Below are 27,041 nucleotides of genomic sequence, written 5' to 3'. Positions count from 1 at the left end.
CCCGGGCAGCGGGAGGCGGGCCGGAGCGGGCCGGCGGCCGGGCGGGCCGGGCAGCGCGGCGGCGACGGCGGGGCGGGCGAGCCCACTGCGCGGCGGCCCCCGCGCGCTCCGCCGCCCCCCGCGACTGCGGAGAATGGGCACCGCGGGCCGCCGAGCGCCGCCGGAGAGCGCACCCCGGTGATCCGGGCTGAGCCCCGCGCCGCCAGCATGTCCGTGGCCTTCGCGACCGCGCGGCCGAGAGGCAAGGGGGAGGTCACGCAGCAAACCATCCAGAAGGTGCGCTGCGGCCCGGGCGGCCGGGCGGGGGCGCTGGGGCCGGAGCGCGGCGGCCGGCGGGAGCGGGGCGCGAACAAAGCCGGGGTGCAGCCGGGCGGCGGGTCCCCGCGGCGGCCCCGCACCGGCCCCGCGCCCGCCCGCCCGGCCGTGTCCGGGCGCTGCCTGGAGAGCTGCGCCAACCGCGGCGGGCGCGCGTGCCGGGCCGGCCGGGCGCACTGGGGACCCGCCGCCCCTCGGGCCCGGGCGTGGGGCGCGGCGAGGGGCGCGGGCCGGCCTCGGGCGCGGGGCGGCGGGGACTGGGCCCGGGGCGCGCGGCGCCCGACTGCGGGGCTGAGGCACAAAGGGGCCGCCCGGGCGCGCGAGTGCCGGCCCAGCCCAGCCGCCGGCGGGCGCGGGACGCGGGACCTGCTGGTCCGCGCGCCGGGGCCGTGCGGGGCCGCTGTGGGCCGCCCGGGCCGCACGCTCGCGGCCTGCGGCTCTCTGCGGACGTCGTTACCCTAGCCAGGGCTTAAGTTTTGAGGCGGAGACTTCGTTTTGTGCAGTTTTCCTTTAGAAAGCGCATCCAGGAGAAAACCGCTGTAGCCATTCCCGCGTGCGTTTTCTCGGCGTCTTTGGCGGCTACGTGGATTCTTCTCGAAACTGAGCCTGTCTTCACTCTGGCGGGATCCCGGGATCGCCCGCAGTGTTCTCGGTGGCCCGGAGCCTCTTGCGTCCCCGAGGGGATTCGCCTCGGCCCCCAGGCCCTTACGGCTGGATAGTGTGCATGTCTCTGTGGGGTTGTCCTGCGTCTCTTCCGTTTCGAGACTGCTCTTGCTGTCACCAGCTTTAGACATTTAACGGTTTTAGCAGATGAGCCCCGCTAACCCCGTACAGGAAAGGGGTTGAGAAACAACAGAAATACAGATTTAAAAGTGTGGCATTTTTATTTACTTAGTAAACTCTTACGTTGTGCTTACTGTATTCCAGGCACTGTTCTAAGGGCTTTACAAATCCTGACTCGTTTCGTTCTTCATGGACATTACCGTCAGCCCATTTTATAGCTAAGGAAACTGAGGCACAGGGAGGCTACATGCCTTGCTGGCAATCCCTGGAGCCGGTTTTGGAACCCAGACAGTCAGGTCAGGCCTCACTCCATCCCTGCCCTGGATCTGGGACCTGGGCGGGAGGTCACAGCTAGGCTCAGCCGCACACGGTGGAGATCCAGAGTGTCTCCTGGCACCCTAGTGTTTGGAGCTTAACAGTCACGGTTCCTGAGGCCACCTTCATCCAGTCATTCGCACTTGGCACCCCCTCCCCATTCTTGCTCCCCAAATTCTCCAGGCAAAAAAATGCGTGTTGAAGTGCTGCCCCAAATGTCAGGTCAGAAAGGAGACCCACCTGGGGACTGTGCCTCCCGGGGCAGGAAGTCAGCCCCCAGCGTTGAGAATGGGCCTTCCGTGTGGGCTGCCAGCTGGCTTGACCTGGTAGGGCAGGCAGTTCATACACTGGCCGTGGCGTTTTGACAGTGAATATATGCACCCAGGGGTCTGTTACCGGGGGTCCGAGAAGGGTGTGTGAAGTGTGTGTTCTATGTTTAAAACAAAGCATGTGCTAACAGGCTCATGCTGAGCATTAAGAAAAGACAGGGGCTCCTCAGATTCTTACTTGATAGTGGAAGGAGGAGAAAATATACAGCTTGTCCTTAGAGGATATCTGTGGAGAGGATTCTGCAGGTCAACTCCTACTCAACCTTCAAAACCCCACTCAAATGTCTCCTCCCTCATGCTTCCATCACAATCATATGCCAGCGTAGCACTTTGATGCATTGCTTGGGCCCCCGGAGTTAGCAGGTGGCCAACTTATTCTTTGCTGATTCCCAGCCTGGCACGGTGCCCAGGCACAGTGCATGCTCGGTAGGCACTGGAACATCTGTGACACTGGTGCTGTCAGTAGAAGTGTGTGGGACAAGCAGATATATTAGTGTCTGTGACTGTACTCACAAGTGGTTACAACCAAGGTGGCTTAAAACAACAGGCATTTATTCTCTCCCAGTTTGGAGGCCAGGAGTCCAAAATCAAGGTGTCAGTAGGTTGGTTCTTTCTCGAGGCTCTAAGGGGGAAGGTCTGCCCCAGCGTCTCCTCTTAGGTCCTAGCGGCTGCCGGCGGCCCTCGGTGTCCCGTGGCCTGTGGGCGTGTGGCTCCAGTGTCTGCTTTCTTCTTCACACGCTGTCCTCCGTCTAGTGGGACCTCCTCTTTACTTGACTACGTTTGCAAACAAGGTCACCTTCAGGGATGGGGTTGGGACACAGCAGTGGGTGTGTGGCGGAGGGTAGCCCAGAGAGGGAGAGCCGTGGACCAGAGGTAAGGGGGGGTCAGGACGCTGGGGTGGTCATGGGTGGTCCCAAGCATGGCCTGCAGGGGTGGGGGCACCCAAAGAGGAAGGGCAAGTAGGGTGTGCTCCGGGGAGGCCTAGCCATGGTGACCAGGCAGCGGTGTGTGGGTGAGACACAGCCATGCAGCGGCGAGAGCCACAGGGGACGTGATTATGTGAGGGACCCTGGGGGAGGGCCGGGCTGTGTCCTGCAGGCTCCGGTTGCACCTGTGCCTGGCTGGCCGGAGGACCAAGCCCGCCCTGCTCTGCACTGGCCGTGCTGCGGCGGTCCCACTGTCCAGTGCTGTGCACCTGACACCACTGGTGGTGGTGGGGTTGTGGTGGTTGCTGTGGGCTGCGTGGCCCACCTTGGGTACGTTGTAGGTGACCCCTGAGTGCTGGGTCTCTGCTGGTGACCACCTGCCACCTTGCTGCCTGGCACATAGTAATTGCTCAATAAATGTGTTCTCGTTACTGTTGGTATTGGCTTCTTACTGGTTTCCTTAAGTGGAGGACGGACGGGAGTGGTGTCTGTCCATCTGCTGGGTGTCTATCCCCGGCACCTGTAGTGGGCAGAGTTGGGAGGCGATGAGGGAAACCGTACGAGCTGAGAGAGGAGGCAGGCCCCGGACTGGCAAGGGTGGCTGCCATGCCCAGGGTTTGAGAGCCAGGAAGTGGTCAAAAGTAGACCAGCCCTGTCCCAGTTACCTTGGTGCCCAGGTGCAGGGGTAGGGAGTAGGGGTAAGGGATGGCCTTGGGTAAATGGGGTGCTGCCGGGCAGGGGGTGGGCTACAGAGGAGGGGCTGTGGGCTCTGGCAGGCAGTGGGTGTCCTGTGCACCCTCAGACCTGGAACTTCCTGTCTTAGAGATCACGGGCTGGTTTGGTTAAGAAGGTAACTTGGCCAGTTATAAAATTAGAGCTGTCCCTACAACCACAAATGGCTTGGAGACTCCGAGTTCCCATAACGTGGCTAATTGATAGCTTTTAGGCAGTTGTTACTGAAAGTGCCTCCTTCCCGTGAGCAGGACCCCCCCCCTCCGGGAAGCAGACAGGCTTGTCTTTTTATCCCCTAGCTCTGGTCCTTGGGTTCAGCTAGTGGGAAGGGACCCAGAGCCGCAGGGGGACCCATCTTTGCTGTCTTCTGTCGGATCGGGGAGCTGCTCCCCCAGGCCCTGCCACCTGAACACTGCAGGACGTGGCGGGGGAGGGGGAAGAGGAAGGGAGTCATCTGGGAGGGAACAGCCACAGCCAGGCCTCTGTCCCCTCTGCCTAGTGAAGCCTGGCAGTGAGCCCTCCTGCTGGGAGCGCCCAGAGAAGGGGTTCTCCCAGCCTGCTGTCCGGGCCCTGGGAGCCCCTCAGGCTGGAGGGCGAGGATGCGTTTGCATCGCGATGCAATGCCCCCCACCCTGCTTCCCTTCACCCCTCTCCTCTACAAGGCTGGTGGTCTCCAGCAGTCGCTGTCTTCTATCCACAAGCTGTGTGTGGAGTCTGGCAAAGGTGGTGCTTACCTGGCGGTCCCCTCGGTGGTCTCCTCATGGCTCCGGCCCTCTGGCCCCTAGGCTGTTGGCTGGGCCAGTGGGTCAGGGCCCTGGCACCTGCCCATGTGCTTGGAGTCAGAGGGCAGGTTCCCTGGATTCCTTGGGCTGCAGGTGATAGAGATGGGACAGGGGATGCGCGAATACAGCACAGACGTCGCCACCATGGGCCCTGGGCGCCTCGCAGTTAGCAGGCAGGTGCTGGAGTCCTGGGGGGCCTGGGAGCAGGTGGCGCAGGTCCGCGCTGCCCGGGCCGTGGCGTGCTCCTCTGCTGCATGCCCTGCCGTGTGAGTGCAGGAGGGGTTGGAGCAGGTGCCATGCAGGTGGTGGAAAGGTCACTTCCGTGATGCTGGTCTGGTTCCCCTCGGCCGCCATGCAGTCCCCGTGCAGCCAGGGGAGTGGAGGCGGCCTGTTCATGTGTCTCTCCAAGTTGGAAATCGGTGCGAGTGGCGGGATGGGCTGGGGCAGTCTTTCTGGGCTGTTCCATGGATGGTAATTCACGCTTAGTTTGCCTGTGCCTTGGTTTCCTTGCTTGTGCATGAAGACAGTGGCGCGGCCTCCCCATAGGCTGTGTTTGTGGCTGAGACGACAACCCGGCACAGTGTTGTAATCGACTGTCTTTGCCTCTGATCGGGCACTTGACCAGCAGGGGACAGGCATTTAGACCGGGAGGCGAGGGCTCCTTTCCACGCTGTGGGGAAGTGTGGCAAGGCCAGGGCCACGGAGACAAGGACAGGGGGCTTCTGCCCGTGGGTGAGATGTGTCCAAACAGTGTGTGTTTTTCATACAGTGAGTGCGCCTGTCTCCAGCGTGGACTTCCTTGCGGAAGCGAAACGATTCCGTTGTGCTGTGCTGCGTGACTGGCATTTCTGAGCACCGTGAGACAGAGGTGACTTCTGTGTTGTCTGAGGACGGTGCAGATACACTTGCTATTGCTCTTAGAGTCACCAAAAAGTGGACACGTGTGTCAAACACACAGCAGTGGGGCCACGAGGCAGGAGCCGGCTCCTCCCAGGGGTCCTGGGCACCTGCAGGTCTGGGGCTGTTTTAAAGCCACACGGCTGGTTTGCGTATTCCGCGAGAGGGTGGGTGTGCAGAGGGTCCTGTGGACGTCCCCCAGTGGGGGGGGGGGCGGCTCGCCCACCGCGAGTGCGTTCTCCACGCGGACAGCTGCCCGTGGGTGGGGGAAGCTTGGCCGGGCTGGCGGCTCTCGCACCCTGGGCAACTCCCAGGAGTGGGTCCTACCCCGGGTGTGGAAGAGCACATGCCACCCTGCTGGAGGCACTGGGACTGGGAACAATTCCGTGTCCCCCAGAGAAGACCGACCGAATGCACTTTTGTCCACGTCGCGGGACTCGTGGGGCGTAGGAAACAATGGCGCGGGTCTTCGTGTGCTGACAGGGGCCAGTCCGCGAGATGTCAGAGAGGAGGGGGCTGAGGCAGGCCCCCGGGAACAGAGTGTTTCCGTGTGGGTACACAGTGGGGAGGGCCGTGCACACTCCGGGCAAAGATGCTTCCGGAAGGAGCGGAGGCTGGTTGATGGTGGGGGCCGTGGGTGGGAGGAGCCGTGGGGGCAGGGGCAGGGCGGGGGCACAGGCTCGCTCTTGGCTGGGGACTGCCTGAACTTGGCACCACACCCGCGGAACTCTTTCCCCATTTAAAGAAAAGGCAGCCGACCTTTGTTCGTTAGAAAGAACCACCACCGGGACGTTGTGGAGGGGTTTTTCTGCCAGTGCGGGGTGGCCTTAGCCCCCCTCGGCGGAGAGCCTCAGAGCCCCAGGCCTCCCCTGCGCCCACGTCCAGGCCCCAGGCACCCGTTTCAGCAACTGGCACCTAAGTGTCTGCCCGGCAGCCCCAGCCCGCCCCCTGCGCCGTCTTTGTAGCCTCTCAGGCCCCTGCCGGGCACTCATCCTGCCCTCACTGCAGGTGGTACCCTGTGCCCTCCCTCCGAGCCCCTGCGCCCGTCGCCAGCCCCCTGGGCACCTGCAGTGTGGACGGCCACAGAGCGGGGTCAGGAATGACCCTCCCGGCTCCTGTGGCCCCTGGCTCCGCTCCCTGTGGGTGGATGCAGGGCTCAGCCTCGTGACCTGCTTTGACCACTGGGACGTCAGCAGATGTGAGCAGCACCTGCAGGTTGGGGCAGCCCTCCTGGGACCCAAGACTGCCGCACCGTCGCATGGGAGGGAGGCCCAGCCAAGACCAGCTGCGCCCCTGCCGGCCAGCCCAGGACGATAAGAACTAGGAAGTCACGTCTCCACTGTGGCACCGGGGGCATTTGTGGCGCGCCAGTGAGTGACAGGTGCACCCCGGTGCCTTGGGATCCCGGTCAGATCTACCGCTGCACTCAGCTCGGGCTGCAGTTGAGAAAGTCACCCTCGCTATGCTGGGCACAGGGCTCCTGTCCCCCAGCCACCCTGGATCCCCTGCTCCCACGTCCCGCAGCTCGTCTCCCTCCCGGACCTCGGCCCTGCCGGGCCTTCGCACGCGCTGTGCCTTCTGCCTGGCCGCCCTCTCCCTCGCCTTCCTCTGCGTGCTGCGGGTCACCTCACAGCCCAGCTCAGTGTCATCCCGGGACCCCTGGGCCCCCGCTGCCAAGGTCACGCTCCACCTGCTGCCGCCGCAGGGCATGGGTGGAGGTGTGCCCGCCTCGCCCTCCGCCGGCTGCCCCCTGCCCGCCCCGCGAGCAGAGCGGGTCTCCCGTCCTGCCGCCCCCTGCACTCACCCAGGCCTGGAGTCGGGGAGGAGTGAAGCACACTTCAGGGACGGAGGTCTCACCACCACTCAGCGGCACTGTCCCCGGATGCCAGCGCTTGGCTCCTGCAGATGGTGGTGCCACCTCCCCGCCTCGGTCCCCAGCACCCCCACCTCGGGAGGCCTCAGCCCCCACTCCATGGCCTTGATAGTGACATCAGCGCAGGCTCACCTGAGCCTGTAGAAAATCAGCCTCCCAGGCAGGGGTGGGTCTTCTCATGTGGAAAGCACAGGCCTGCCCGTTGGGAAGCTTGGGGACGCCGTGTCCCGGGAGGACAGCAGCAAATACCTGCAGAAGCAGATCCGTGGCCCTCCGGGCTGCACGGATGGTCTCTTCATCCTTTTGCCTTTGCATCACAGTCACACACCAGGTACAAAAGTGAGAGGGGGCTGGGTGCGGCGGCTCACGCCTGTCATCCCAGCACTTGGGAGGCTGGGGTGGGAGGATGATGGCTTGAGGCCTGGAGTTCGAGACCAGCCTGAGAAACATAGGGAGACGCCCTCTCTACAAACATTTTTTTTAAAAGTCAGATGGGCCCCCAGACTGTCACCAGCTCGGGCAATCCCGGACTCACTTCAGGCCGCTGTAAAATCCCTTCCTAAGTGATAACGTGAGCACATGCTGTCTTAGAAGTTTTCGTGAGCGTCAGCACAGGAAGATAGCAGTCGACTCCCATGGCTTACGCCCTGCAGAGTGCCGTGGTGCCTTTCGGTGCATCTCCCTCCTGTCGCGGCTCCCTTGTGAGAGTTTCTGCTTACAGGGTCGGACAGCAACGAGGTCTTGTCCCGCGTGGGGCTTTCACTCCTCGCCCACTCCCCGGGAGCGCCCTGGAGCCCTCGCCACGGCTCAGCACGAGCGGCTCCCGGACCGGGTTTGGGCTGCTGGTGCTGACGGTGGAGCCTCCCCCTGGGGCTCGGCACCTTCCAGAGCGTTCTCAAGGCTGGGGCTGGGTCTGCCGCTGGTGTGGGCGTTGTTGAGATGGTTTGAACTGTGCTCGCGGCTGAGCCACGCTGGATCAAAGGGCCACTTTTCCTGCTCTGCCTTTTTGTTTTCTCTGGAGTTGGTATTTTTTTTTTCTTTTCTTTTCTTTTTTTTTTTGAGACAGAGTCTCACTCTGTTGCCCGGGCTAGAGTGAGTGCCGTGGCGTCAGCCTGGCTCACAGCAACCTCAGACTCCTGGGCGCAAGCGATCCTCCTGCCTCAGCCTCCCGAGTAGCTGGGACTACAGGCATGCACCACCATGCCCGGCTAATTTTTTCTGTATGTTTTTAGTTGGCCAATTAATTTCTTTCTGTTTTTAGTAGCGACGGGGTCTCGCTCTTGCTCAGGCTGGTCTCGAATTCCTGACCTTCAGCGATCCGCTGGCCTCAGCCTCCCAGAGTGTGGTCATTTTTTCTTTTTAATCACTTGTCAATCGTTTATCTCCTCCCCAGCTTGGGCATTCTTGAAGGTTCATTGTCCTGGGCCACTGTCCTTGGGCTTCCCTGGGTGTCCTGCCACCATTGGCCTGGCTTTCCTGGGTCTCGGGGCTTCCCCTGTGGAGGTTTGTGCCCCTGTTTTGGTGGAAAGCTACGTCCTTTCATAGCTTCCTGAGAACAGGTGTGTGGGACGTGCCCCTTTGAAGAGAATTCTCATGCTCCCTTCACCCAGCCCCCCAAGTGCTGAGTGTCAACACTTGTTAGGTGTGTCTGCTCGCTCCTCCTGCCCCGCGTCTACGCACTGCAGTGTTTTCACCTGAACCGTCTGAGAACGAGTCGTAGACCTGGTGCCCTTTACCCCCAAACGCTCCAACGCAGCTTTGCTGTTACAAGGACCTTGCAGCCGCAGCACAGTGCCGAGCAGGCCTGCGGTGTGGTCTGTGGACTCGGTGTCCTTTGCGGGATGTCACTAAGGACGGCGCTCACATCCCGGGTCACATCAGTCCATCTCCCTCGGCCGGGAGCTGTTCTTCCTTGTCTTGCACGACGTCGGCGCTTTGACGAGGCCAGCCACCCAGCACCCCTCGATCTGGGTCCAGGCAGGGTTTCCCGAGGGGAGGGTGAGGGCGTGCTACCGTTGTGCGGTCACACCTGGCTAACTGTCTGGCACACCGGAATTTCGACGCAGAGGTTCCCCTCGGGGTCAGGTCTTCACTCCTCCCCAGTCCCCAGGGGAGACACTCCGGGCCTTTGGGACTCAGCACCTTTCACGTGAAACCTGGCTCTTCTCTCCTGCCATTTTTAGGGTCTGGCTGTGTCCCCTGTGTTTCTGGGCAAGCTGGTCCCCTGGGGGCCACCCAACCTGGAGCCGTGCCCTCCAGCTCCCATCCTTCGGGCCGATTCCTCCCTGTGCTCTTCCTGGAAGTCCCGCGGGAGCTGGTGGCCGGCCCACTTGGACCGAGCTTCCCATTTCATCATCTTTTCTATTTTCTGTCTCTGGTCTTTTTGTTCTGCTTTCTAGGAATTTTCCTCAACTTTATGTTCCAACCCTCCTGTTGAGCTTTTTGTTTTAGCCAATGATTCTTTTTAAATTTCCAAAGCTTTTTTTCTTTTGCTCCTTCTGTTGTATTTAAATAGCACCCTCTTCTTTTTCAGGGATACAATAACTTCTTTTTATTTTTCTAATCTGTAGTTGTTTTGGATTTTTCTGATCTGTAGTTGTTTTGGATTTTTAAGAAACTCTTCTTCTTGCACAATCTTTGTTTTGGCCTCTGTGCAGATTTCGGCCCAGGGCCAGGGCCAGGGGTCAGAGGTCACGCGTGCCGTGCTCCCGCCGGGCCTGTCCACCAGCAGCATCTTTTCCTCCCAGGCTGGTCACGACGCTCCGTGGAGACCCCGCATCACCTGGCCTGGCAGGGCCTCGGTGACCCAGGGAAGTCCCCGAATCTCGACATCCCAGAGCCCCGTGGGGCTTCGTGGCATGGCTCAGGCCCGGCACGCTGGGGTCGGCTGATCCTGTCACCATGGGTCCCTTCGCCGCTGGCTCCTGCCCTGTCCTCGTCCTTAGGAGCTGGGACCGTTTTCATCCCCTGCTGCGGGTTTGGGGCGCCGGGCACGTGTCCAGTCGCCACCTTCCAGTGCCCTGTCCTCCTTTCTGTGAATGTTTGTAACTTAAGAAAGGACACTCTGTACCCTTCTTTTGTGAGAAGCATGGTGACAGCACAGTGTTTCCTCGTGCTCATGAAAACGGCGAAACACTGTAACGGCCGGGTACATCCTGCTGCGGCATTCTCTTAATTTTCATGGGACCCTCAGGGCGAGTTGGGAGGGGAAGCAGGGAGGCCTCACGGGAAAGGAAGAAGCCTCTGGAGTTCTTTCCCGCTGCTGCCCGTAATGCCCGGTCCTACCTGCCCTCAGGTGAGCTCGGCAGGCGGCTCCTGGCCGGCAGCGCCCCCTGGTGGCTCCCCGTCTTAGGACGTGGCTGGGCTCTGGCAATTTTTCCCCAGTGGGGAGGAAGCCAGTAGAGAGGAGGAGGGCTGTGATTTTTAAAAAGTAGAGCAAAAGAAGCCAACCCCTCCGTCGTCATGGAGGTGGGTGGAAGAGGAAGCTGAGTTGAGGGCGTCGCTCGGCGGGGGCATGGCTGGGCTCTCTGGGCCTTGGACGCCCCACCTGTGGTTGGGTTTGTGCCCCAACGTCAAACAGCAGTTTAAGGGGCCCGTGTGCAGGGTGGAGGCAATGGTGGGCACGGTGGCCTTGCTGTCAGGGCTCCACCTGCTTGGGGGCCTGCAGAGCTCCCACCTGCCAAAGACCTCCTGGGGCTGAGACAAAAGACACCGCTTCTTCCCTGGAAGGCAGCAGGTGTGGTGGGCTCTGTCCTGCCCCTCCCTCCAGGCAGGGGCTGGTTGCAGGGCCGGGTGGAGAATGGCCACCGTGCCCGCCTGGCCATCCCAAGGGCCAGTGGAAGCGGCAGTCCCAGCGCCTGGCACCAGGAGCCTGTGTGTTTTGCCACAGTTCTGGGAGTACTTGGTGCCCGAGTGGAGGACCCTGGTCCCAGCTCTGGGGCTGCCGGGCACCCGTGTCGCCCGAGGAGATGGTCACACATCTGGGCTTTAGATCATAACCCTGCCCATGGGCACGTCCGTATGTCGTGTGTAAAACAGACCACAGGTTCTGACAGCCTTGCTGGCCTTTCCCACGCTGCTGTGTGCAGGGTGATCTGAGTTCTGCCTTGTTTTGTTTTAGGGTGTGGCTGGTGGGGACCCGCTGTAGGGGAGGGCTGTGGTCACTGGCCCTGGGCTGAGTCACGCTCAGTCCCTCGGCCCCCTCCACCCCCAGGCCTGTGAGTGCAGTGCCTCCCGCCCTCGATGCCTTCCCTGCCCTCTTGGGCCTGTCCCTCACCTGGGCCAGGTTGGCTGTGCACCCCCTGCCCCCTGCTGCCATTGGAGTCTCCATCATGCTCTGCGGGGGTGAGAGCTGCCCCCGGGGAAGGCCCTGGCATCCCTGCCTGACCCTGTGGGGCTGCTGCCTGTGCCCACCCTGTGTGGTTGTGATTTGAGGGTCTGTCGTTCCCCCAGGTGGGGGGCCTGGGACCGTCTGTGGGTGCCCCCAGGCTGCTGCCATCCTTGCGGTAGATCCTGGGCTGAGGGTGCTGGAGGCTGGAGGGTCCCGTGGGCTGTGGGGCCAGGCGAGGGTGGGGGGCTGAACCTCCGTGTTTTCGGGGGGGGGGATGACCTGGGGACCTGCCCTAGGGTCCCAGTAGAGAGACTGTGGCTCGAGCACCAGGTGGTTAGGGCTGTAGTGAAGGCTCGGTCCCCGGTGGCCGAGGTTCTCTGTGACGGTGACAGTTTTATACACAGGTTGGGCCTCCAGATCCAGAAACCCAAAACGCTCCAAAACCCAAAACTTTTTGAGTGCAATGTGACGCTCAAAGGAAGTGCTCATTAGAGGATTTTGGATTTTGGGATCAGGTAAATATAATGCACGTATCCCAAAATCCAAAAAAAAAAAAAGCGGAAGTAGGACACATTTCTGGTCCCAGGCATTTCGGGTACGTGTTCCTCAGTTGGCATAGAGAGTCGCTGTGTGATGTCCTGCCTGTGGCCGTGTGGCCGGGGTCCTGCTCACGCCTCTGCCCGCAGATGCTGGACGAGAACCACCACCTGATCCAGTGCATCCTGGAGTACCAGAGCAAGGGCAAGACGGCCGAGTGCACCCAGTGAGTCCCGCGCCGGGCGCTTCCTGGGCTCGGAGCAGGTGTCTGTGTTGGCGCACTAGGGCCGGGCACCCCTGAGAGGGAAGGCCCCCTCTCTCCTCAGCCCTCCCCCAGAGAGGTGGGAAAGTGGCCAGCGGGGGAGGGGGAGGTGGGGGGGCGTGCCGGGAGGTTCGGGCTTCCGTGGCAGGCAGCTCCGTGGCCCATAGTGGACCCACCAGGGACAGCAGGCTCCTCCAGCTGGGACCTCCTGTGCCCCAGGGCCGGCAGTAGGGCTTTCTCCAGGTCGCTGGTGCCATGGAGTAGCCCGCTGCCCAGCTCTGCTAGCAGAGGGCTGCGTCCCCTGGCCTCCCCCTGGTGGCCTCCCCTCCCGCTGGGCCACCACCGCAGGGCTTCCTGGGGCTTTTGTCCAAGGACAGGGCTTCTCAGGACTCGGGCTGGGTCTGCCCCGCCACCTGCCTCTGTTTCCAGCCAGGCCTGTCCCTGGGTGTCATCTGGGACCAGTGTCCTGTGGGTGTGGCTGGACACCGAGGCGGCTCGGTCACACCGTACTGCGGGCGCAGCAGCCCTGTGTTCCTGCCTCACATGCGCCCTCCCCTGCAGGTACCAGCAGATCCTGCACCGGAACCTGGTGTACCTGGCCACGATCGCGGACTCCAACCAGAACATGCAGTCCCTGCTCCCCGCCGTGAGTACCTCGCTGGCTGGGCCGGGCGGGGTCCTGCACGGCCCCAACGAGGGGTCAGACACGGCCAGAATTCAGGGTTCCCAGCGTGTCCCCTCAGGTAGCAAAGGTGACCGGCAGAGGAACCAGAAAGGCCACTAGCACCATCAGACATGGGGGGCTGGGAGACGGCGGTGTGGCCCCCCCGTCACGCAGGGTGCAGGGCAGAACCGTGGCTTCGGCTTCTTTAGCCCGGAAGAGCCACGCCTGGGACGGTGGGTGAGCTGTCCGGGCAGGGCTGGGATGGGGGCAATTTGGGCAGTCACAGACCACACTTAGACACGGCTGTGATGGAGAACGAAACTTGAAAGAAAAAATGCCCACCCAGCACAGCAAATACTTCAAACGTTAGTTTAAATATTTTGATTTTTTTTAAAATGCATTTTTCCCAAATTCAGTGATCACCGTGAGGGCTGTGCCCTTCCTGCTGCGATGGTTAGTGGGGCCCCAACGAGGACCTGCTGTGGCGGCTGCGAGGTTCCAGTCCCATCACCAGGGAAGGCAGCTCTCCTGCTGCCCTGGGCTCCCTGAGGATTGGTGTCCGATGTAAACGGCAGGGTGCATTTTGCAAGTGAAAGTGCTAAACCAGCCTCAGTTGGGCTTGCTTTGTTTTTTTGTGTTTTTTTTTTTTGAGACAAAGTCTCTGCCGGGCTAGAGTGAGTGCCTGTTGCCCAGGCTAGAGTGAGTGCCGTGGCGTCAGCCTAGCTCACAGCAACCTCAGACTCCTGGGCTCAAGCGATCCTCCTGCCTCAGCCTCCTGAGTAGCTGGGACTACAGGCATGCACCACCGTGCCTGACTAATTTTTTCTATATATATTTAGCTGGCCAATTAATTTCTTTCTATTTTTAGTAGAGACGGGGTCTCGCTCTTGCTCAGGCTGGTTGTGAACTCCTGACCTTGAGCAATCCACTCGCCTCAGCCTCCCAGCGTGCTAGGGTTACAAGCGTGAGCCACCACGCCCGGCCTGTCTGGAGACATTTTGATAGTCATGGCTGGGGCTGGGTGCTGAAAAACACCCTGCAGCACACACAGTGGCCCCAGCAGACACCGTCTGGTGAGACACGTGGCCTACAGTTAAACACGAACCCTGTTAAAGACCACACTGAATGGACACGCTGGCGTTAGATACACACCTTCTCCCTAAAATGTGAAGTTCTCCACCTTGCTCGTGGCTTAGTGCTTTCTGTACAGGCCGGCATAAACTTGGTGGAGGGCGGGTAGGACGGGGCACACAGTAGGAGCGCAGGAAACAGGCCGGCCACCTGTGCAAAGGCCCCGGGGCATGGTGGGGGTGCAGACGAGGTACTCAGAGCCATATGAGAGAGACGGGCAGGTGCAGCCTGGGGGCATGCTATTGTCCCAGGAGAGGGGACTCATCGTGTAGCATCCACACACGTGTTGATGAACTTGGTTTGTCAGACCACGCGTGTCACCTCCACCTGGGCCTGAGCGCTGGGCCAGGCAGTCAAGACCGCCTGCTGGCGGTGACGTAGCCGTTGGTCGTGGACGGTTACCAGGTGGCCGGGAAACGCAGCAGCGGATCTCGAGTGCCGCCCGAGCCCCAGAGCGGCGTGCGGGGACTCTGTGCGAGTCTGCTGTCCTTCCTGAAACCGAAACCGTCTTCTTCCCTGCAGCCGCCCACCCAGAACATGTCCCTGGGCCCCGGAGCGCTGGCGCAGGGCGGCTCCAGCCAGGGCCTGCACTCGCAGGGCAGCCTGAGCGACGCCATCGGCACTGGCCTGCCCCCGTCCTCCCTCATGCAGGGCCAGATCGGCAACGGTGAGCCGGCGGGGGGGGGGGGCTCACGGAGGCAGGGCCGCCGTGGGTGGCGGCTGCCACAGCAGGCCACCCACGCTCCTCAGGACTGGGCGGGGCCCTTCCCTGGTCCTGGCCGAGGGTCACCCAGACGCATGGTGTAGTGGCTCGACGAGCAGAGAGGACAGAGCCTTCGACCCTTCCTGTTTTCAACACTCAAATCCCATCCTCTGCGCGTGCAAGATGTGGGGTACCCCCGGGATTTGCTAATCAGCATGAAACACTGCAGGCTCTGATTGAGAACTGTGCGGAGCAGTTAGAAAGCATTTGTAACAACGTAGCAGTGAGTGTACAGTTGAGCGCTAGTAACAACGTAGCAATAAGTGTACAGTTCAGCGCATGCTCTGTTGCGCACTTGGTTCCTTGTGAATCGCTTATTCATTCACAGTGTCATTGACCCGGGGTTAACCTCCCTCCCCAAAATCACTGGGGGTAAACTTGGGGCGTCTTTCCCATCAGAAGTGGTGACCTGCCCTCCCTCCCGGCAGGTCCGAACCACGTGTCCATGCAGCAGACAGCACAGAGCACGCTGCCCACGACCTCCATGAGCATGTCCGGCAGCGGGCACGGCAGCGGGCCTGGTTACAGCCACTCAGGACCTGCCTCGCAGAGCGTCCCCATGCAGGGCCAAGGCGCCATCGGCAGCTACGTGTCCCGAACCAACATCAACATGCCGTCCAACCCAGGTACCTGCTGCGCCGCCCAGCCCTGGGGAGCACGGGGCTGTTCCCCAGACCCCTTGAGACACGTGTGGGCCGTGCGTACGCTCCCTGCGCGCTGCCCTCCCGCCGGGCCCTGGCGGGGGGCAGAGGGAGCGTCTGCGCTGGCGGCCCTCCCCTGAGAGCTGGGTGCAGGGCGGGGGTACACAGCGGCTCCCACCCCGGCTTTGAGGGGGCGGCTTGGGCTGGGGTCTGGGGCGAGCACTGGCGCAGAGCGGGGCAGAGCCGGTCCCCGTGTAGGAGGCAGCCTGGCCAGAGGCTCAGCAGGGAGAGTCCGAAAGGCCACACGCCCGGCCAGGGGCCCGGGACTGTCTCCAGGGCGGGGGCCCCTTGAGCCGGGCTGTCCCCCGCGGCGGCCACGGCGTGGGGGTGTTGAGCGCTTGGGAAGCGGGTCCCAACCTCAATGAGTGTCAAAGACACAGATTTCAGAGGCTTAGGACAACAGGATGCGACGTATCTCGTTCATGTTTCTTTATAACAATTGCATGTTGAAATTTTATTTTGGATTTGATGACTCAAATAAAATGTGATTAAAATTGATTTCACCTGTTTCTTTCTACTTTTCCAATGTGGTCACTGGAAGCCCTAAACCGTAGGCTCGTGTGGTGCCTCTGTCGGACGGGGCTGCCTGGGGGCTCTGAGGCCGTGAGGAGCCGGGACAGGCCCGGAGGCGGCAGCAGGGCCACAGGGCCTCGGAGATGGTCACAGACCACCCCAGGGGTGGGGAGCCCGGACCGGAGTCGCGGTGGAGCTGGGGGTGTCGCCGGGCTCGTGCGTCTCAGCTGGGCGGGGCCCAGAGAGGCGCCTGTCTTAGCCGCGGGAGGCCCGGGCCTTCCTGTCCAGCGCTGCCTTCTGTTGTTTACGAGCGTCTGCGCCTAAAAACTGTCGCTGCAGGCGGCTGGCATCCGGCCGGCCGCTAGGTGCCAGGGCAGGTCGCTCTGTAGGAAGTGAGACTGGAGCTGAGGATGGCTTTCTTGTGGGGGAACCACAGGAAAGTGACAAAAGCACAGCCCAAGAGGAGGTCTTCGCAGTTCACGGGGGGGCAAGGACCTGCTGCCCGGGGCGCCCGGGTGACGGGCTCTGTCCTGTCGTGCAGTGTCCATGATGCACCAGCAGGCCGCCACGCCGCACTACAACTCGGCGCAGGGCGGGAGCCAGCACTACCCGGGCCAGACGTCCATCGCCATGATGGGCCAGGGTGGCCAGGGCGGCAGCATGATGGGGCAGCGGCCCATGGCGCCCTACCGGCCCTCCCAGCAAGGTAACGCCCGCGGGCACCGGCCAGGCCGCGGCCACGTGAGGCCCAGTCCTGCGTGTTTCTCCGTGTTGCGTGTGGGGTCAGGGCGGGGGAGGGGTGCTTGCCGATGGGTCTGTGCCGAGCCCAGGGTGCTGGCGCGTGGACCAGGCTGGACCTGCCGACCACGGGGAGCTGGAATCGGCTGCAGCGTCGGCTCGGGGCGGCCGGACGTTGCATCAGTGCAGAGTCCGGAGTACTGGGCGTGGGCGGCGGCGGAGAATGCGGGTAGATGGCCGAGGGTGTCCTGTGCCCGTGGGCGGCACCGTGGGGCGGCGTCTCTGCGTGGGCAAGCCTCCGGGGACTGGCGGGCTCCTGTGCGGGAGGGAGCACACCTGGAGCAGCGCCCTGAGCGTGGCTCTCCCGCCTGCAGGCTCTTCCCAGCAGTACCTGGGCCAGGAGGAGTACTATGGCGAGCAGTACAGCCACAGCCAGGGCGCCTCGGAGCCCATGGGCCAGCAGTACTACCCGGACGGTGAGTGCCGGCCGGCTCCTGACGGCGCACGGGAGGCATGGCGTGGTGGCCAAAGGCGCAAGCCCGTCTGGCAGCAAGGCGGCCAGAGTCCCCTGCTCGCGCATGAGGACGGGGATGAGGGCTGGTCTGGCAGCGGTGCCTGGTCTCTCCGGAGAGAAGCTTCCGGCACACGCTGCCGCCACTTGTCTCCCGTTCCTGAAAGGCAGTAAGAGGTTATGGCGGCACACGCAGCCCGCCGAGTGGCTGCGTGTGAGTGGGTAGAAGGGGGGCCTGAGCTGCGTGGTGACGCCCCGAGGGTGGGGGCTCCACTGCGGCGTCCCCGTGACCTTCAGCGCTGCCTCCCAGCCGCCCCCGTCGCCTCTGTAGGTCATCCTCCCTTTGTCACCTTCCAGTCATCCTTAGGCATCCCAGGATTTGTGGAGGTGGCATTTAAGGTGGTCTTAAAGGACGGGTTGATTTCGAGAGGCAGAGACATCAGGGCGGGAGCCGGCCAGAGCTAAGGCGTGAGATGGGAGCGCACAGCCGGGGCTAGAAATCGTAGGGCAGGCGTGTTCCTGCTGCGTGGTGGTCACGTGCAGTGAAGGCCTCGTGGCAGCAGGATGGGGAGCAGGTGGGCATGGGGTGGGGGGAAGGCAGGTCACTGGGGCTGTCACCAAGCTCTCAGGTGGGCACCGAGTGCACCTGATCCTCCTAGTAAATTGTCAAGTGGCGTCACAGCAGCCTGAGCAGTGGGACGCCCGTCGCATCTTAGCGAGGAGGCTAAGGCTGGGAGGGGTGGGGGTGGCAGGCCCTGGGGGTGCGGGCACTGCTCGTCCTGGTGCCCGGGTGTCCCCCAGGCCCTGGGTAGTGGGGGCCCCCGCTGACCCAGGCCGTCGCCGTCTCTCCAGGCCATGGCGACTACGCCTACCAACAGTCGTCCTACACGGAGCAGAGCTACGACCGGTCGTTCGAGGAGTCCACGCAGCACTACTACGAGGGCGGTAAGGAGCGCGAGGGCCCCCGCCCTGCTCCGAGTGTGGGTGCCACGCTGTGGCCGGCACGGTGCCCTTGGCAGCGAGCAGTGCCTGCCTGCAGTGTGTCTCCCCTGAACCCCCGACGGGCGGGGGACAGGCTCAGACACGGAGCAGGTGGCAGCGTCTGGTGACATCCTGTCTACTCCTGGAAGCGGGGGACTCAGGCTGCGCCTCGGGGCCCTGCTGGCCTCGCGGGAAGCGGGCAGGGGCTCACCTGGCTGTGCCGGGCTGAGGGGCAGCCTCTGCCTTGTGGCCCCGTGGCAGCCTGGGCCTGGGGGCGGGGCTCAGCTGCCTGGGGCAGAGGCCGTCGGCGGTTCCAGACTGGGTCGTGCGGTGGGGACCGAGCCCTCCCGGGCCAGGCGGACGGTCCGGTGTGTTGCGCGGCACTGAGGCCTGGCGTGAGCTCGGCGTCTCCTCCCCCCGCAGGAAACTCCCAGTACTCCCAGCAGCAGGCCGGCTACCAGCAGGGCGCGGCCCAGCAGCAGACGTACTCCCAGCAGAGCTACCCCAACCAGCAGAGCTACCCCGGGCAGCAGCAGGGCTACGGTAAGCAGGCCGCGCTCGCCGTGCCGTGCTGCACGCGGGCCGCCCAGTCACTTCATGAACTGCTTATTTTGAAACAGCTGTAGATTTCTCAAAAAGTCACCAGGGTGGTCCAGAGAGCCCCAGCTCCCTGCCGCTCATGTCACGTGTTGCCGGGGTGCAGCCGTCAGGACTGGGAGACCACACTGGCGCGTTGAGAGCAGGGCGCCCCCGCTTCGTTCAGACTAGTCCCCCCGGTGCCCTTTCCCGTCCCGGGGCCCCGTCCAGGACCCGCAGACGTCTGCTCCTCTCGTCTGTGACAGTTTCTCAGATGCCCTTGTCTCTCGTTCCGGGGACTGCCAGGTGCTCTGCAGAACGGCCTCCGTCCAGGCCTGTCTGAGGTCTCTCCCGGGGAGGGGGGTGAGGGCTGGACGGACACAGAGGGGAGGGGCCGTCTCCGCACAGGGGCGTGGCGCCTCGGCGCTGCCCTGGTCCCTGGCGAAGGTGTCTCCACCGTCACGATACTCTTTTTCCGTTTTCTTCCTCTGTTCTTGGGAAGCGAGTCCCCAAGTCCACTCTCATGGTGGGATCATCTACGTCTATTACTTGGAATTCTGTGAATTTGTCTCTTCTCCCCAGTTATTTAGTTATTCAGTCACTTGCTTACTTTAGTATTTACTCGTGGGTGTTAATTTCATGCGTTGGCTGTCATCTGATACTGCCTTACCGTGTGACTCAGTGTCCTAGCTTTGGCCTTGGAAGCTCTTTCCATTGGCCCGTGTCCCCGACACCCCGTCCTCTTGGCATTTGGAGCATGTCTGTATTTTCCAGCACGGCTGTGACCGCCCTGCCCCAGCCCAGAACCAGCCCCCTCTCCAGGGAGCCTGGTTCCTTCTGTGGCAGAGCGGTGCCCGAACCCAGAGCCGGCTGCAGGTGGCACCTCTGAGCCCGGTTTACGTCACTCCCCTGCGACAGCCCGTGGGGGCCAGTCTGTGGCAGCATCTGGCAGTGCTCACCCGTTCGTCAGCACTGCCTGTCACGAACTGTCAGCACTGTTCGCCCCTCGAGGACCCCTGACGTGAGAACAGGCTGGCGGGCATTGCTCCTGGGTCCACGGGATGCAGTGACGAGGACAGAGGGGACAGGGTGCATGGGCCAGGCACACGGGCCAGGAGATGAGCAGGCGTGAAAACTGTCTCCCCGGTCAGGTGCCCAAGCAGCGACCCCACGTCTGCCCCTGTGCCTGGGGGCACGTGTGCTGCCAGGGCACGACCACTGGGAGCAGCCACGGGCCAGCCCCAGCCACGGGACGCTGTCCCCATCGTTCTGACCGCTCCCTGGCACCCAGGGCGTGGGGCACGTGCTCCTCCAGCTGCCGGCACCCCAGGGCGGTTTCCTTGCTTCGCCACCGCGGGCCATCGGCACAGACGTAAGCCCCGATCGTGCTCGGTGAGAGCCGCAATCCCCGACCTGGCACATCGGGCGGGCGGTCTGCTCGTTGAGAGAGCGACCCAAGCAGGTAGGCGTGACACGCCCACGCCTGCCGGCCCGGAACTCCGTGACCTGAACGGAATGGACACCCGCTGCCGTGGGGTCTCTGGCTGGAGCCATGCTCGACCTCCCGCAGCCACGCGGCGACGCCTGAGCTGTTGCCGGCTCCACCCCACCCCCACCCCCGTGAGGGAGCAAGTCCAAGTCTGGGGGCTCGGCCTGCGCCACACCTAGAACCACCGGGAAGTTCTAGAAAACAAGGCACAGGGCCACCTGGAGTGACTCCTGGGCCGCGTGCCCACACGTGGTTCTGCCTCAAGTGGCATCTAACAAAACGACTCGGCCTTGACCGGTTCTTACCGCAGCCTTCCGCTGGGGTCTCACTGAGCGATGCTGCTTTCTCTTTGCCCGTGGTCCCCCAGTTCCGTGACACTTCAGTTGCAGGTTCACGGCGGCTGCCATCGCCGACACCAGGTGGTTCTGGCGCAGCCACTCACCTGGTTCCAGGAAGGGGCAGGCACGGGCGAGCTGGAGAGACCCCAGCCACCCGCCCGGTGGCGCGGGGACGGGGGACTGGAGGGTCTGGCAGGTCGGCTGCGCTCCCCACACAGGTCTATGCTGAGGAGAAGCAGGTGCCAGGTGCTGGGCGGTCTCGGGAGACTGAGGGGCTGGCGGGGTGGGCTCACGGTTCCCGGTGTGTTCCCGCAGGGCCGGCCCAGGGAGCCCCTTCGCAGTACCCCGGCTACCAGCAGGGACAAGGCCAGCAGTACGGAAGCTACAGAGCCTCGCAGACCGGACCCTCCGCCCAGCAGCAGCGGCCTTATGGCTATGAGCAGGCAAGCTTTCTGGATGTTTCCAGACGGGCCCGTCCGCCGTGTCTGTCGAGACATAATGAAGATTTCTCTTATGGTCATGAGGAATAATGAGATGGAACTAACTGGCTTCCAAGGTCCCTCCCAGAATGTTAATTCTCTGGGGCTGTAAGGTTTTTAAAAATTACCTCCATGCATACACTCACCTCCCTCAGACAGGTGGCTTTTCACAGCCTAAACTCACACTGTTAGACTTGCATGCCCGGTTCTCATCCGTCCATTCATTCTGCAAATGCTCGTCGTGCGCCCAGCGCGCAAGGGGTCTCCGCTGGGTGCTTGGCACGCGGCCCTACGCATTTAGAGCCCGCGTTGCGCTCGGGAGACCGTGGCAGGTGACAGAGCCGGAGCCTGTTCTGGGTGCCCAGGGCAGGCAGAGGAGCCCCCCAGGGAGCAGGCGGCACGTGCGGCAGGCGCTGGTGGGTCTAGGACAGAGACGCGGCGGTGGGGAAGCGTGGGGGCTGTCGTAGACCAGGTGGGGGCCGTGCCCACCCAGGTGACGGTGGCCAGGGTCCAGAAGGAGCCCGGAGACGAGCATTTGTGGGGGACTAGGGCAAGGGCTTGGGGACTGCACGGGGCAGGCAGCGGGAGCCTGGCGGGAGGGGACAGGCAGCCGGTGAGTGGGGGGCCTGCAGGACAGGTCTGTGTCGCAGGAGCACTGAAGGGCTGAGGCGCCTGCAGATGAGAATGGGCAGGCACAGGAAGATGGCGTGCAAAGGTCCTGTGGCAGCGGTAGGTTTGTCACGTAGAAGACTCGAAGACTGGAGCACGGCCTGGGGGAGGTTGGTTGGGCGAGGAAAGGAGAATTGCCTCGGACTTTGTTTTGGAGCCTCCTTTGAGGAGAGTCCTTTTCATTTTTATTTATTTATTTATTTTTTGAGACAGAGTCTCACTCTGTTGCCCAGTCTAGAGTGAGTGCCGTGGCGTCAGCCTAGCTCACAGCAACCTCAAACTCCTGGGCTCAAGCGATCCTCCTGCCTCAGCCTCCCGAGTAGCTGGGACTACAGGCATGCGCCACCACGCCCGGCTAATTTTTTCTATGTATATTTTCAGTTGTCCAATTAATTTCTATTTTTAGTAGAGACGGGGTCTCGCCCTTGCTCAGGCTGTTCTCGAACTCTTAAGCTCAAACGATCCACCTGCCTCGGCCTCCCAGAGTGCTAGGATTATAGGCGGGAGCCACCTCGCCCTGCCAAAGAGAGTCCTTTTTATTTCTTTTTTTTTTTTTTTTTTTTTTTTACTTTTATAAATGAAATTAAATTTTTTTTCACACTGATGGTCAGGGTGAAAAGTCCTTAGCAAGAGGCGACCATCCACCGGTGGTGTGCGCTAGGTGGGGCCGTGCTGAGTCTGGGCAGCTGATGAGGCCTCAGAGCCCCGCGCCGGCTGGGCGGCTGTCCTGCCCTGGGTGTTAAGACGCTGAGCGGTGCTTTTAACTGCCACTCGTCCTGCTTACTCGGGAGGGAAAAGCGTGAGCCCGTTAGGCCTAGAGAAATCTGCAGGTCAGCGTGGTGTAGACGAGCCCACTCTCAGGGCGGACCGGGCAGCAGGCACACCCAGCCGGCATGTAAGGAAACAGCTCGGAAGCGCTCCCTGGAGGATCAGCTCCAGCTTGGGGTTCCATCTGACCGGCTGTGTACGGGGGGAAGACTTACTAGAACTGACTCCTGCTAGCTGGCCTCACAATAGCCAGCACTCTCGGGGTCACACGGCGGACAGGTGCCTGGCGCCGTTCCTCCCTGCTGACCTCCTAGCTGAAAGCACCCGACCTCTGATCACTCACAGGTGAGGGGGAGCAGAGAATCGGGGCACTGAGATGAGTGACAGTTTCCTTCAGCTGTGGCACCCCCAGGTGACTTTCCCCAAGGGTCAGGGAGTCCGTCCAGCTGCCCAGGGAACCCCCTGCCCTGTGGCCTCGCTGAACACAGGCCCCCAGTTCTCTCTTCCTGAGACTTTGTATTGACTAAAACCCGTTACCCTGGTTGTCCCCCACCCGTCTTCTTAATTCTGCAGCCTGGGGGGCCAGCGTTTGCCTTCAGTCCCCATGGGACTGAGCTCCTGAGCGGGCACTGGCTGGGGGCGGCTTCCTTCCCAGCGGGGTCAGTGCCGAATCTGATGTTTGGCACCTGGCCAGGCCCAGCCCGCCAAGAGCCAGAGTGTGACCGAATGAGCAGCCCTGTATGACTTTCTCTGATCCGCACTGTCAGCCGCAGGCTGGGGTGGTGGCTTCCGGAAAGCCAGCTCCCTCCTGCCTAGGCCCGGCGGAGGCTGTTTGCTCGCCTTGGCTCCTCCTGCCACCTGCTGACCTGGCGCTGGCTGGGATGGGGCCGTCTGACCTCAGCGTGTGGACCCTCTTGCTCACGACTGTGGGGTATAATCTGTGTCTTGGTCTCTTTCAGGGCCAGTATGGAAATTACCAGCAGTAAGGGACAAGCGTCCCTGTTGGAGCCCTGTGGCTGCGAGTCCATCCAGGGGATGGACGGGCCGGTGGCAGTTCTGATGAAGCGTGACGTGTCGGTTACCCCTTCGCCCAGTGCCACGTCTGCATGTGAAGCGCGCTTATTTCACGCTGGGTATGACGCCGGGCGTGCACCGCTGGCGCGAGACCGAGCTCCGGGGCTGCGACACATCTGGTGCTGTGTATAGTATTGTGCGCCGGCGATGGAGAGGCCGTGCTGTCTTTGTCCCCGCCCTTCTTGATGTTTCTAGCTAGCCTTGGGGGTCGTTTTGCCATCAGAGCATTCAGTGCCCAGCGATGGGACGCACCTAGAAGACACCACCGTCCTCGTGTTTCTGTGAGCAGACCCCTCCCCTCCGGCAGTGGTCCCGTCGTGGGTTGTGACTTTTCTCCTACCGGCCACCCCGCAGCTCGACAGGCGTGCGGCCCCTGGGTGGCAGCGCTTCCCGTGCCCCCAGGGGCGGGTGGGGTGTCTTCTGTGTCGGGGCGTCTGTTTCTGTCACACAGGAAAGGGATCAGCACAGTTCAGGTGCAGAGGCCGCGACGGTCCCCGGGAGCTCGCTCTTACCTCTGTCTCGCCAGCTCCATTTATCCAGAAAGGTGCATGTTTTCGTGCTGAAAAGTAAAGCGGGATCAATGATTACATTTCAAATAACCACGAACCCACGAGCCGTGTGCGGTTAGCTGAACCCAGGGAGAGGGATTCATGGAAGGAAGGGGGGGTCCTCTGGGAATTACTCTGGCTTTGACCCTTGTTTGTCGGACAGTCATTTCTGGGATTTGAATATTTAATATCCCCAATTCTAAATGTGTAGAATATTTCAAATATTGATACCAAGTTTTCCAAATGGTTGGCAAGTTGTTTATTTTATATTATTTCTTCCAGGACCTACTTGTTCAGATCTCCAAGCGAGTGTTCCTTTTCTTTTAGGGATATCTGACATTCACACCTTATTTTTAAAAGGAACCCCAGTAACTTTATTGTGTTCTTTCTAATGAAAGTGAAGGTTTTATATAGATAAGTTTGAGTAATTTTTACATTCCTAGGACGTTGAATCCCACTTAAATTCTGTGAGACAGTAAAGACAGCTCACTTGGGAAAGTATGGTCAGAGGGAAGAAGTCCTGCTTTTCCACTGATAAGTCGCATGGACATTCGATCGACCTTTACTTGGATAATAATATTGATATTTACTATGAAACCTTTTTCAAAAAAAATCTTTGGATAAATACTGACATATTGGCAACAACTACCCAGGAAATGCAAAAAAATCCAATGCTTGATATATTATGCCTGCTGCTGCTGTTTTTCTTTCATTGATAAATTTTATGTTTTAAAAATTAAAAGTATTATAATACTTTATCCAGAGTTGAGTGCTTTAGAATTTACAAGGCACTTTGATAGTTTTTGCTTGATTTAACCCCAACAGCCCAGGTGGGGAGACGTAGAGCAGTTACTGTTCCCATTTCACAGATGAGGAACCGAGGCTCAGAGTAGACTTGCCTGTGCTGAGTGCCAGTCCTATTCCAGGCCATTCTCCCCTCCTCTGGGAGACAGATAGCACACAGAAATGAGGATAGACGCGTTTATTGGGTAGGCACAAGGGTTTTAAAAACCCTTAATACTGGTAAGGGCTTGGAAATATATGTATATGTCCATATTAAATTACTGAAATGAGAGTTCTTAATTGTTAAATGACAGAGGTATCAGCAATTTCATTTAGGGACTCATCTCCCTTGATTTTGTTCTCTTCCTTTCTGACAATTTTCATAGAACTAATTTGCAACTCAATTGGGGACTAAAATTTCCCATTGAAAATGTTAAACATTTTAGATAACTGTGAAAATAGTTTATTTTTATTCCTTGCCAATCTGGGAATAATTGCCTTTTATGTGTGTGTGTGTGTGTGTGTGTGTGTGTGTGTGGTTTTTTTTAAGTGCTGTATTAATACTTTTTGAAAGAAAAGGACACTTAAAAAAACTTATCCCAAAACTTCAATCTGAAATGTCTTACATTAAGAATATCTTGAATGTTGTGTATATATTTTAAAAAGCACTTTGCAAAATAGTTTGTACATTTATTTCCTAATTTATACATGATTTTTGGTGTTAATATATTTAAGGATTAATAACAGAATGTTTATTTAAGGTGTCGTCCATTTTTATGTATCGTGGGGAAAAGTGGTACGAGCAGTTCTTTTTTGTTAACTGTATTATATCTTCTCTTCTGTAATGTGAACGTCGGGATATGTGTAGGCTAAAGCGAATTGTTTGTGCAGTATGGTTGCTGGTGCTTCGTGTTTTAAAGCGGCCTCCACCGCAGGCTGGTGAATGTGCAAAGGAAGATTCGGAAACTGATGCTCATTCTCCTGTTGTCCTCTAACATGCAGCAAGCTGTGAACTTGAAAAGTGATGACCACAGTTTTCACAAGTGCAGACAAATTCATACTGGTATACAAAAGCTCATCACCCTTTCGGGTGTGTTGAATCAGCGGTACTTAGCGTATTAAAACATTCATCAGAACTCACACAGAGAGTCTTTATAAACAGTATTAAGGTGGACGAGATCTTCTAGGATCTGAAAGGAAACCTTAATATATTCATAGGGTAGGAGTATAAGTGAACCTCTGGTTTTGTCAGAGTTTTTAAAATGTATAGGCTTGAATATCGGGCGTCCCTTCAAAACTGTAAAAAGAGGAAGACTGTTTCCATTTCCACTTAAAATTTTTTTAGCCATTACTTCATTTCTATTTATTGAACAGGTCAAATTCGTCTTGTTATTTGTGAATACAGTATGTTTTTTAAAAACATCCTTATCGGTTAATTTTTTTTTCAGTTGGAGTTTGGCATATAAGTTGTTTATGCTTTGGTGTAATTCCTAATAAACTGGTTCTTCAAAAATCATCCTATAAAGTGAGTTTTCATGAAGTTAATGGGACTTAAGGTGTTAACAGAAAATAACCCAAACCCTGCAAAGTAATTGAAAGAGGTTTATTCTGAGCCAAGTTTGAGGACCATGGCCTGGAGCTACACCCAGGAAGCCTTGAGCAGGTGGTCTCCTGTGGTTGGTTTACTGTTTGGTTTTATACATTTCAGGGAGACAGGAATTACAAGAAGTCATAAATCAAAACATGGATGGCGTACATTGGTTTGGCCCCAAAAAGTGGAACATCTTGAAGCAGGGCCTTACAGGTTATAGGTTTGTTTTAAAGATTATTTGATTTGTAATTGTTTAAAGAAAAGCTTTGTCTAAAGGCTTGGCATGTTTCAAGATAAGGAAGACGCCAACCAGAGACAAGCCACAGGCCACACACCCAGGCTCAAGTGATCTGTTAGGTAAACTGAGGACCTGTGGGTGTAGTTGAGCTCTGTCTTGCGCAGAACAAAGGAGTTACTGAGCACATCTCCAAGAAGGGGGGGCATGAGGAGGGGTTTCTAGCGACCCCTGCCAAGAGAGGGTCCATTCAGCCAGCTGGGGGTCTAAGATTTTACGTTAGTTTGAGGGGTGGTTTGTCTGCGACCCTCCTTCCTAGGAGCACCGTCCTCCACGGGGAACCCCATCCCAGCCGGCTGGCAGTGGACTGGTAGCCCGCGGGGGGCGGGCACCTGGGGCACCGACCCT

General features: G+C 59.8%; 1 protein-coding gene across 2 annotated transcripts; it reads left to right on the top strand.

The window, feature by feature from the left end:
* The first annotated feature begins 9 nt into the window (after window positions 1-9).
* SS18L1 (SS18L1 subunit of BAF chromatin remodeling complex) lies at window positions 10-23,530 on the top strand. 2 transcript variants are annotated; one of them, XM_020281878.2, is made up of 11 exons: window positions 10-276; window positions 11,969-12,045; window positions 12,643-12,727; window positions 14,399-14,543; window positions 15,068-15,265; window positions 16,395-16,559; window positions 16,966-17,067; window positions 17,955-18,047; window positions 18,507-18,626; window positions 20,802-20,929; window positions 23,362-23,530. In XM_020281878.2, the coding sequence occupies exons 1-11, from the start codon at window positions 208-210 to the stop codon at window positions 23,386-23,388; spliced, it is 1,209 nt and encodes a 402-aa protein (XP_020137467.1). In that variant the 5' UTR covers window positions 10-207; the 3' UTR covers window positions 23,389-23,530. The 2 variants fall into 2 exon arrangements, with proteins under 2 accessions (XP_020137467.1, XP_020137466.1); XM_020281877.2 differs by lacking the exon at window positions 23,362-23,530 and having other exon boundaries at window positions 20,802-21,365.
* The last annotated feature ends 3,511 nt before the right edge of the window (window positions 23,531-27,041 follow it).

The sequence above is a fragment of the Microcebus murinus genome, chromosome 16 (genome assembly GCF_040939455.1).
Source record: "Microcebus murinus isolate Inina chromosome 16, M.murinus_Inina_mat1.0, whole genome shotgun sequence".
Taxonomy (NCBI): domain Eukaryota; kingdom Metazoa; phylum Chordata; class Mammalia; order Primates; family Cheirogaleidae; genus Microcebus; species Microcebus murinus.
Note: the sequence above shows the minus strand (reverse complement) of the source record. Positions and strands in the feature narration are given on the sequence as shown.